At 45.6% G+C, this 12166-nt stretch overlaps 1 protein-coding gene across 4 annotated transcripts in view; it reads right to left on the minus strand.

Annotated features, from left to right (window-relative positions):
- LOC102216205 (syntaxin-binding protein 4) overlaps positions 1-12166 on the minus strand; it is a 71550-nt gene that overhangs the window by 17167 nt on the left and 42217 nt on the right. For all 4 annotated transcript variants that reach the window (XM_005751166.2, XM_005751165.2, XM_005751167.2 and 1 more), the window contains 4 exons: positions 11251-11320; positions 11090-11164; positions 2815-2894; positions 191-314 (listed from right to left, as the gene is read on the minus strand). In XM_005751166.2, the coding sequence (XP_005751223.1) occupies positions 191-314; positions 2815-2894; positions 11090-11164; positions 11251-11320 (349 nt within the window). The remainder of the gene's footprint in view (positions 1-190; positions 315-2814; positions 2895-11089; positions 11165-11250; positions 11321-12166) is intronic.

Consider the following 12166-nt stretch of genomic DNA (forward strand, 5'->3'; position numbering starts at 1 on the left):
CTTGTTTCATTATTATGATGTTCTGACTTTAATTACATTAGCCCTGCTGACATCTTCCCTTAATGAAAAGTGGTTCACTTTCAACCACTTTGTTCATCCCAACCTAACCAACCAGAACTCATTATTTTAGCTCCAAGACTTTCTTGATGGTCGGGTTGACAGTGAGCCTGTATTAAATATGAACTCTTACCTGAGGGAGCGCAACATGGGCCCACTGTTGTTGTACATACTCTGAGAGCCTGCTGGGCTCAACAGCAAAGGACTCTGGGAGCGTGACGAGGAACCGGATGATGTGCTATCCAGGTAGCGACCTCCTTTGGATTTGAAAAACAAACAAACAAAAATTACATGAGAGAGATAACCCAAATTACAGTTATTTTAGGAAAGGGCAGTTAGCAGTCCAGACTTTCAGCTGCTCCCTTTAGCACACAGAAGATCATCTGCCTCCATCTCACCCTATCCCAGCATCCTCCTCTGTCACACCGGCCCTCGGGATATCCTCCTTCACTACATGCATGAGTCTGTGAGGTCTTCCTCTTTTCCTCCTGCCTAGCAGCTTCATCTTCAGCTTCCTTTGTCCGATATATCCACTCTCCCTCCTCTGCTTGTTTCCAAAACCATCCCAAACCCCTGAACTCACTTCCACCCACTCCACCTCACTGCCTGTTGCTTTGGATGCTTGGTCCTTGTATTTAAGCTCACTACCTTTGCACCTTCATGTTGACCTTTCCACCCATCTCCCTCCATACTCCAGTATTCTGTCTGGCTTGTACAGACTTTCATTAGTCCAGTCTCCAGAGCATACCTCCACCTCTTAAGGCTCTCTTGCTCTCTACTCTCAATTTTCTCTGCAAAAATCAGGATCACGACTTAGTCAGTTTGCTCTTTTTAAATTAATTTCCATAAAAGTTGTCTCGTAGTATGTCTTCATTAAATTGCCCCATTTTGCATTTTTTCCTTTTAGAACATTATTTCTACTTGAGTCGCTCTTAATTCCTATAAATATTTAACACGAGCAAACTGGTCTCATACTACACATATAACAAAGTGTTCCCTGTTTTTAGAACGTTATTTTTCTTCTAGTTTGTACTTGAACCCTAGCTTAAAGACCTCAGTGCAATGTTTTAGCATCAGTGAGGGCTGTTTAGATTAGCACACCAGACACCTCACAATCGAATTTCTCCTCATAAACAAGTGTTTTTACACCAAGCGAGGAGTGGTCCATGCAGCCTACAGCAGCAAAGCCAACAGCATGGACCAGCTCATCACTGCTGTTAGTGAGGATCTTTTTCTCGCTGTTCTTGTGTCTCTAGAGAGACTTTCAGGCTCTTGCAGTATATTCCTGTGAACCATCCATACTAACAATCCTTAACGCAGTCCTATAGTGCAAACCACATTATAGTGCTATCTCTCTTTATTCTGGAGCTGAAGCCTGATGTGTCAGCAGCACTGCTCACATGCTGGAGCTCTGTTTAACAGCTCTGCAGCAGCTGGCTGCCTCCTCTCCAAGTCAAACAGATGTTGGTAAATGTGCACTTGTCGTAAGGCATTTTAAGGTCGACTTACTCCTTCCTGCCTATAGGCAGAGTACTCTGACTAAAATAGAATGGTTGTTTTCTATTTTCGATTTCAAATGTTAAAGGTCATGTTGGTCTTTGCTTTAGAAATTGGACAACAGTTTGAAGAATACCTGAAAGTATACTTTTTAAACACAAACTGATCAGGAAAATAATACCAAATAATAATAAAATAATATTTGCATAATCAATAGACTGAGACATGACTTTCTCATGGACTTTAAGGCCATTTTCCACTGTTTCCATGATGTGACTGCTAACCAGGCTCCCTAAGAAACGGACAGCACTGTTGAAAAGCTGCATGTTAATCCAAACCACAACCACCAAACACCATCAAGTCATTGGTTCAGGTATGTGGATGACACCACGGTGAAAATTGAATCTCAGGACTTACCACAATTTACTAGATCACATCATCTCAGTGGACCGACACATCAAATTCACCAGGGAAGATATGAAAAGTGGCAGGTTAGCCTTCTTAGACTGTGAGATTTCCATCAGTAATGGGGGACATCTAAAAGCTGACGTGTACCGTAAACCTACACATACGGACGCTACAACACAGAGCCAACACCATCCCCACTGACACAGCAGCCAGGGAGGCAGAAGAACATCAAGAAGGCCCTGAGTAAATGTGGTTATCCCAGCTGGACTTTTGTCAAAGCAGGAAAGGCTCCTAAAGAAAGCTCCAGCTGATCCAGGAGAGAAGGACAACCGCTGCCTACGAGAAAACCTGTAGTGAGCCTGTATGTGTCAGGAGTATTGCAGCAGTTGATTTTCTCTAAAAGATGCATCTCTGTGGCTTTTAAACCCCAAAACATGCAGCAGTAAAAATCAGTCCACCCGGCACAAACAGAGTATGGTGTTCCTAGGGAGCATGGAAACAAATGGCCTTAATGAAAAAAGTCCATCAGAAAGTGACTTCTCAGTCTATTGATTATTGTTACCTAATGACTGAGCTTTCTGACAGAGACATAACAGAGAAAAGCTGTTTTGTCTCTGTCAGGAAGGCAGTTTGATCTACTGCAAAGACTGTACCGTGTTGTCTTCATCCAAAGCAGAGGGGCAGAGAAAAACATGTTTCTCTACATGCAAACACATTATTACAGCAGTACTGTGTCACGTGCATGACAAAAACACTTTGTTCTAATGCAAATGCAGCAACAGCTTTCCATTAAGAAAGAAATGAAAATGAAAGTGGAAATCACCAAGCAGAGCTAAGCAGAAACATCCCTACCTTGCTGGATCGGAGAGTTCCGTGTTGATCCAGTGCTGCCATTAGATCCATATTTCTCTAGCAGATCAGCAAATTCTCTCCTTTTCAAGAGAAACAGATGTTGAGACATGACAGGATGACTGCATGTTACATGTTAAAGCCAATGATGTTGTAATGATTTGTGTAGACCTGGACAGCTTTGCTTTGGGAAGTGATATAGGTACATATAAGCTCTTTTAAGTCATATACTCCAGGAAAATCACAACATGTCAGAAACAATTCAAATGAATGGCAGGCAATCATTCTGCTGAGTACTTTTTGCAGCCCTTCTTTATACCCAAAAACATCAGGACACTGTGTAAAACGTAAATGTAAAACAGAATGTGATTATTTTTAGGCTTCATCAATACATATTTTATCAAAACATAAACATATCAAATGTTTCCATTGAGAGGTTTTTATATTTCATGAACAATATGAGCACATACTAAATTTGAAGGCAACAACACAACAAAGTTAGGTCAGGGTCACGGAATGCTGGACAACTCAAAAGAAACAGCTGCAGCTAATCATGTTAACTGGTAACAGGTCAGCAGCATCATTGTGTATAGAACAATAGAACAATTTTAGAATAAGATTGCTTTAATGACACGTCACAGTTATATTAGTTAACCACAACTAAACTGAAAAACTAAAACTAGGTGTGAAAAACAAAAATGAAGGCCTTCATATTTGAATACTGCAGCTATTAGAACAGCATTGCTTCTGAACTGGCCTCCCTGCAGTCCAGACCTTTCACCACCTGAGAACATTTAGAGCCTTATGAAATGAAAAACACAAAGAGAAGAGCCGGGACTGCTCTGAATCCTTAGCTCACAGACCATTATGGAAGCAGGGATGCTGCACAGTGGGAAACATGCGCTTTTCCAGTGTTTTTCACACGTTGCTGAAATCAAATTCAACATTTTCTCAGTTTAAACATTTGAAATAAATTATTTTCTATGTTCTATTGTGAATAACAGTGTTGCAGCTTTTTCAAAATGAAAATCCTTGTTTCATGAGACGGGCCACACTCTTACAACACCACACTATGATCGTCCCTGTGGACGCTGATTTAAATTTGGCATTTCTTAGCGGATTATGATAAGTAGTCACATTGGCTGTGGAAAAATAAAGACACAAACTGAGCTTGGAAAGAAAATAAAAAATAAAAACACCTCACACCTGCTATTATCAGCAGCAACAGACGATTGGGTTAAAGGTGCCGTTTAACAGTGAAGGATGAGCAGATATGTGCTGTCAGTGCCGACTGACAGGACATTTAGGGTCTAATATAGCACCATGACACGCCTGTGCCTGTTCAGCAACGTTCACCATCCGTGTGCGTGTGTGCATCTGCACGTGTGCATGTGTCTGCGTGTGTGTCTCTGCATGTGCGTGCGTCTCTGCATGTGCGTGTGGTCTGCATGTGCGTGCGTCTCTGCATGTGCGTGTGTCTCTGCATGTGCGTGTGTCTCTGCGTGTGCGTGTGGTCTGCATGTGCGTGCGTCTCTGCATGTGCGTGTGTCTCTGCATGTGCGTGTGTCTCTGCATGTGCGTGTGTCTCTGCATGTGCGTGTGTCTCTGCGTGTGCGTGCGTGCGTCTTTGTGAGAGAGAGACATATTTAGGCTCAGTCACCTTCAGCTGGCTGTTGTTGTGATCTCAGAGTCATGGATTGAACTGAACTTTGGGTTAGTTTGTGTTGCCGTCTGTTCTCTTTCAATAAAACATGCAAACGTGTTTACAGAATGCTTCTCACAAAGCACAATGCTGCAGATGAAAAGGCTTAACTTATCAATAAGTGTTTTTCCTTTTAACTGTAATTTGCTGCCGGTAAGCAAACAGCACATGCTGGGACACTTCTGGGTTGTATTTGTGTCGGGGTGGGGGTGTAGACAGATATAAAGATAGAGACGAATAATCCCGACTCCCAGTCCCCAGCACTACTGCTGTCTGCCCGCCAGCTCCTCTGGGCTGCAGGGTAGTTAAAGCACACAGTGCAGATTAACATACAATGCTCATCATCCAAAGCATCGTCTCCGTTAAGCTCTCCCCCTCCCCGACTCTGCTGTCACATCCTCTGCGCAGAACACAAAGAGATGGAGAAGGGAGGATAGAGTGGCTCAGGCAACCTCACTGCTGACACAGCTTGGCCTCAGAGAAATAGGTACTACACTACACACAACATTGTAATTCTACATATCCACCCTGTATATGAGGACTCTGCCAGTGATGACTTCAGTCTGGCATGTATCTTCTCCAACAGCCGAGGTATAAATCCCAACTGTCACGCTGTCTTCACTGAACACGCAGAATATTGCATTTTTAAGTAAAGCTCATGGCTGACACTAGTGTGCAAAGTCTCACTGTTTAAATATGCAAATCCTCTACTACCTTTGTCACGGATCACGTTGTGTGCAGTGGATTTGAAGGGAAGACAAGGCCAATGCTGACAGCTGGCACTGACCTTGTTTTCACTCAGACTGGCCATAGTCAGATTAGAAAGCTGGTTCAACACTAATACTACCAGCCAGGAGTAATGCTAGTATGGTACTGTCAGCACAGTTCAGGCATCATGTGTTCCACTCATTTTGAGCTTGTTATTCACGAGTTGTTTGAGTGGAGCTGGTGTGTTAAACAAAAGGAATAAAAATGGATCCATCTTTTTTGGTGCTAGTTTGCTTTTCACATGTACCCCCCCCACTCCCAAAACAAAAACAAAAACAAACAAAAACAATAAGGCCAGAAAACACTGCTGTTCAGGCTGCAATTGGAACACCCACAATTTCTTTTAGTTCAACGTCATCAAAAACTGTTTTTTAGTCCATTAGATCTGGCCCAAATTGAGCCCAAGACGAACGCCTTTTTTGGACATGTATCCCTAATGTAACCATAACTCTGTGACAGCACTAGCAGATGCCTCAATAGTGAGACATGAAACCCACTCAAAGAAAGTTGTTCGTTGCTTCTACACCTAAAATTCATTTGGTGTCATTTGGTAGTGGTTGAGTTTGGTAAATGGTAAATGGACTCGTTCTTATATAGCGCTTTTCCACTCTTCTGAGCACTCAAAGCGCTTTACACAACTTGTGCATTCACCCATTCACACCCATTCGCACAAGCACAACTGACATTCACACACATTCATACTCCGATGAATGCATCGGAGAGCAATTTCGGGTTAGTATCTTGCCCAAGGATATTTGGCATGCAGACTAGGGGAAGCCGGGAATCGAACCACCAACCTTCCGATCAGTAGATGACCTGCTCTACCACCTGAGCTACAGCCACCCAAAAAAGTTTGCTTTTTGGGTGGCAAACTCAAAGTCTTGAGTTTGCTTCAAGATGTTGTGTGATTTCACTGATTTCTATAACGGATTCAATTCTGATTCACAAGGTCTCAATTTGATTCAATTTTCAGTCAGAAAGATTATAATTCTGATCATTTATCAGCACATATCCATAATTTATATCTATGTATAAAAAGAAAGCTGACTCTGTGAGACTCTATCAGAGGTGTGAGCATCACAGCGGACGACATCCATCCATCCACCCATCCATCTTTTTCCGGTTTATCCGGGGCCAGGTCGCAGGGGCAGCAGCCTAAGCAGAGAAGCCCAGACCTCCCTCTCCCCAGCCACCTCCTCCAGCTCGTCCGGGGGAACACCAAGGCATTCCCAGGCCAGCCGAGAGATATAATCTCTCCAGCGTGTCCTGGGTCTGACCACGGGGCCTCCTCCCGGTGGGATATGCCCGGAACACCTCACCCAGGAGGCGCCCAGGAGGCATCCTTGTCAGATGCGCCTTGAGGCGACTTTTGTTGTGATTTGGCGCTATATAAATAAAACTGAATTGAAATTGAGATGCCTGAACCACCTCAGCTGGCTCCTTTCGATGTGGAGGAGCAGCTCTGAGCCCCTCCCGGATGGCTGAACTTCTCACCCTATCTCTAAGGGAGAGGCCAACCACCCACCCAGGCCACAGCGGATGCCTTTGTGTTAAAGTAACTGATCAGACGAGATCGGGCAATCTCAGGGTGCTATGGCTGTGATCTCAGAAGCTAAGCAGCGTTGGGCTTGGTTAGTACTTGGATGGGAGAGAAACATGAAGGCGACTTTCCTGGCCTGGCTTTTTTTTTAGCAGATAACCTTAAAAATATTCTGAAGAAAACTGAAGAAAAGCATGAACCAACATTTGAACATCACCTGATGCTGCTGAAGTGAAGCAGAGCAAAGTTACAGAGGTTTGATTAGAGACACGGCTAAGAGAGTTGCAACTTGGCATCATTTGTAAAAGTTTATATTTTTTTGGTATTGAACAGCAGAAATGAGACTTTCTTGTCAAAGGTCATTTAAAAAAACAAAAAAAAAACTACAGAAACTAATACAGTCCACATGGTTTTCACTGCCCTATGCATCGCCAAGAAAACGGTCCTCATAAACTGGAAAAATAAAAATAATCTTAATTCTAACCAATACAGAAACCATCTAATAGATCACATTAGTCTCGAGACAGCCTCTGCCATCACATTAGATCAATCCCTCTGGGCTCCTTTGATTAGCGCTATCACCTAGCGGGGGTGGGGGGTCATGGTTTGGTCCCGCCTTCGCCATTGTGGTTGATGTGGAGTTGGGACGGGCTTAGGGCGTCTGGAGAATCCCTAGGGACGTTATCCCTGGAGGGCTTAACCTAGGGGTTGTGGTCATAACCTGGTTAGTGGCTCTGGTTGCTCTTAGAGGGTGTTCTCCTTGTGGCTGCGTGCAGCAGGGCTGGGGAGGGTCTGTGCTGGTGGACGTAGGTTACTGGCCTGGTAGCCTGGCTGCCCCTGAGTGAATCCGGGGCAGGCGTGGGGGCTTGGGGTTCGGGGGTGCTTCGCCTCCGTGCTAGGGCTCTGGCTGCGCCTTGGGGGCTTAGGTCCCTGTTGGTGTGTCGCCGAGGTTGTGGGCAGGTGGATGCACGGGGGCTCAGCCCTGGCGCAGGGGGCCTCTGGCGCATCTGGCTAACTAGGGGGCTCTTCAACTGACAGGGAGTTTGTTCCATCCTTGCAGGAGTCCACTCTGCAGGTGGGGGAGAGTATAGGAGAGGTGGGGAATAAACTTAACCTGGGTGTCTACTGTCTTGTGCAGTCTGGGAGATGATTAAATGTTAGGGTGGGTACAGTTTCCTCTGTGGTGGGCTCGGGTGGGCTGCCCCGGGTCCTGTGGGGCTGGGCGGACCTGCTGCCGTAGGCCCAGATCTTGATGGGCCTGGGCTCCCTTGCCTTGGTGGGTGCCGAAGGACGGGGGTGCCTATTGGGGTCAGCGGGGAAGCTGGCCCCAGGGAGGGGCATCTTGCTCCTCCCTTCTCTTTCTCCCCATCCCAGGCTGCCTCCCTCTTCCCGCTCCAACACACCCACCCACTCAAGTAGGGCCTTGGGGTGCGGGTGTGTCACCAGGGTGCAGGGGAGGCATTCCCCCCGTCCCCTTCTGGCAACCTGTGCCTGAATTTTATTCCACAACTTAGACATCCACATTACTCACAGTCTCATAACACACACATATATATAGGGCCTTGAGGGTGGGCACGTTAACGGTGTTCAGTGGACGGTCTGTGTATTCAGCCCCACCTCTGGCGCCGGTGCCCACCTCTCAATTTTAAATCCATGTAGACATTGAGGGTTCTCGGGAGGGGCCGTGCTAACACCTGCTGCTCTCTGGCAGCAGCACCATGCTCTCCCGTTTTTTAAATGCACCTTAGAACAACACGCAGCAACACTACACATGAGCGAGAGGGGAGAGGTATGGGGTCTTCACACACCCCTGTTCTCTGCTGGCCATCGGGGCGGGGGGGCTGGGAGGAGGTGTTGGCCGTCCGATTGGGATCTGGGATGCGGGGCCTCCCTGCTGCTGCGGAGCCTGGGGCGGTCTGCTTGCCTCCACCCCGGGGGAAAGGGTAACATCTCCTGGGTCTAGGTGCTGTTTCCCCCTCCAGGGGTGAGGGTACCGGGACCTGGGGTATAGAATTTGTTTGGGGAGTGTGATTGTGTGTACAGTGTCCATGTATGTCTATCCCTACGTTGAGTGAGTGCTGAGTATTTGTATATGTGTGCATGAGGGTGGGAATGCATGTTTGTGTCTGTGTGTGCCTGTTTGTCTGTGTCTATATGTCAGGTCGGGTCTTACACTCCACCTCTCTGGGAACTCCCAGGCCCTCCAAGGCCTATCTCCCCTCACCAAACTCCCTGCCGGTAACTGATGCCCTCAGGGGTCGGTGCGTTGGTGGTTCTTGGTGTCCGGGGCTGGGCGCTCAGGTATGTACCAGCTCACTCCCGGTGACTACTTGGCAGGGCCTGGTGCCTGTTGCTCGGTCAGGCCTCTTCCCGGGGCAAAGGGGGCCCTCGGGCCTCCGGCCTCTGGGCCTGCGGTTCACTCTGGCACAGCTGGCTGCCGGCAGAGCCACCACTGGGTGACCCCTCATCTGGGGTTCTCCTCAGCTCTTCCCAGGAGGGTGGCACGGATGCCCCTCCGGTGGCCCTCCTTGGGCTCTCGCACTCTGGGGCCTCTGGATATCTGGAGGCTGGATCGCCTCCATGCCTGCTTCATGCCCTGGGGGACAGGACTATCGCTCTCCACATCCTCTAGCACAGTGGTTCCCAAACTTTTTTTGCTGGGCCCCCCTTTGTTTTACAAGAAAAATGTTCGCACCCACCCGCAAGCATGCACGCACACATCCTCCAACCACACACGCCCATATTTTGCTCCATAGCGGTTTATTTCACACCTCAAACATTTAGTAAACAATTAAGCAAATACAAGTAATCTGCAATAAATTACAGGTAGTAAGAAAATAAACTACTAACTCTTTTACGCTACGTCCACACCTACATGGGTATTTTTGAAAACGCAGCTGTTTCGTCCAAGCGTAAACGACGTTTCGAATCACCGAAAACTGAGATTTTTAAAAACTCCTTTTTTGCATTTATGTGTGGACGAGGAATACAGAGTCTGCTCTAGCAGACCATTACATGGGGAAACATTTTGAATACAAGCGCGCTGATCCACACAGGTGTGCACACGCGTGTTCACTGTTCATAGACATAAACTACACCTTTATTGGCTGCTATTTCCAAGCACATTGTGCGCTGTCGGTCCTGCTTGCTACACAACAACATTCAATATTTAGTATTTACTGCTGTTTACACTTAGCTAGATTAACGTGATGGTGTTGTGTTTAGTATGTTGCTCTGTTTTTTTTTGCTTGTTTTCTCTTCTTCTCTTTTTAAGTGCCCTTTCTCACTAAAAAAAAGAATAAAATAAAAAACTGGATAAAAACTTCATCCTTAAAAAAAAAAAAGACACCGGCCGGGGCCTCCCTTGCTAGCAAGTAAAAGATGTTCATCTTGTTTTTGTCGTTAACGAGAATACGTTTCTAAACTAGCGGGGCTTGTGGAAACACAGACCCAACACCTGCAGCATCAGAATCTGTGAGTAGAACGGGGGGGCTCCACGCTCTGTGTTTACATTTTTGAAGGGAACTTGTTTACCTGCTCTCATTTACTGTTTTAGCTGTTTGGTGATTGTTGAAACAGTTTTGTGAGCTTTAACCTGAGATTCTGGCGTTTCTGGTAAAATACATAAATATTTAAAAATCGATTCAGGATTTAATGAACGCATTATTCAAATTGAAATCAGGGAAATTGATTTTTTAAACCCACCCCTAGTGACACCCCTGTCCACAAGGTGGATTTTCAAGGGTTTGTTGACAGTATAAAAAAGGGATTCTTGATGGACCAGATACATCTGCCTGTGGCTGCATCACTAATCCAGCCACAAACCACAGGCACTCGCTCTGCATTGCCAGCACTACAGATAGTCCATAGTAAACTTTGTGGCTTAACAAAGGATTTAATAATCAACTCTCAAACCTGCTGGGAGTTTGATTCCCTTTAAACAGTTGTACAGGTGCAAGTTCATGGTCTTTCTGTAGGCATCATGAAATGCATCCAAATACTCCACTGCTCGACTAGACAGCAAGGCCTGAGAACTGATCATTTAATAGCCTGGCTCCCTGACATCACTCACAGAACCTTTGGGCCCTCTACAAAAGCAGGACCTACAGTAAACCAAGACAGTACTCCTTTTTGAACAGCATTCAGGGGGCATTACTGCTGTTTAGGGCAAAAAAAATGATTTTGACTACCACACACAAGCTCATTTTTATAGTCTGCAGAGAAACAGTGGCAATAACACACAGGACTGTAGACAGACTTCTGCTTACTTTGCTTCCTCATCTCTGGCTACAAGAAGTCGCATGTGATTGGTTGCAGAGGCTGCTCTCAAGATATCCACAGCTCTGTGAAACACATGCAAACACATTTACACAGATTGTCTTCCAGCATCACTACTGTTAACATGAGAGCAGTGACTTTAGCAGATTACCTTTCACTTGTGACACCTACTAGGCTGTCCCCATTCACTTCCAAGATCTGGTCCCCTGGCATCAGGTTTCCTGTGAAAGGTTAAACACAGATTACATGCAAGTGCAGAGGGGAGCTGTCAGCTGGACAGCAGTGGTTCATTTTGGATGTTTCTTTCTTTCGGGTTGACCCCAAAACGTGTTATATCTTTAAAGAAAGTGTTGTCAAGTGAATGAGCTGCCAGGTTAGTTATATATAATGCAATATAATATTATATAATAAGCTCAGGTTATTCATGCTCAGTTATTTCTAAATCAATAACAATTATCCATTACTGTATCACGTTTGTGTAATCGAAGAAAACCTCCGTTTTGCTAGAGTTATCTGATTTTTACTCTACTGCAAACGTCTTAGAGTAAGTTTAAAAAGAACATAGAAAACAAAATACAACATTGTTCACTTCAAATGAAATATTACCCAGAAAGGGAGCTGCTTGGCTGAGGTTTTCACTCTCAGAGTGAGTCCTTGTTCCATTATACGAGCTTCTTTCAAAGTTTTGTTTCCGTCATGGATTGGCCTCCCCAAAGCCCACACATTACTGAAGCAGTGTGAGATCATCTTGACAGAGAACAGACCAAAAGGCAGAAACATCCGAAGAAGAGCTTTGAATGTCCTTCAAGAAGCCTGGGGAACTATTCTTGAAGACTACTGAAAGAAATGACAGAAAGCTGCCTCAGAGAGTTTAGGCTGGGCTGAAGAAGAAATATTCCCAAATAGTCCCTTTCAAATTCGCTGGAACTAAATGAACTCTCTTTTTGCCTTATATCCTATAGGACCCATGAATGTGTCTTACAGAAAAAGGGATTTATGATATGAAGTCCATCCAGCCATGGGGGGTGGCTGTAGCTCAGGAGGTAGAGCAAGTCATCTACATCTAC

The sequence above is a fragment of the Pundamilia nyererei genome, unplaced genomic scaffold, assembly GCF_000239375.1.
Source record: "Pundamilia nyererei isolate P.nyererei 1_Seehausen unplaced genomic scaffold, PunNye1.0 scaffold00302, whole genome shotgun sequence".
NCBI lineage: Eukaryota > Metazoa > Chordata > Actinopteri > Cichliformes > Cichlidae > Pundamilia > Pundamilia nyererei.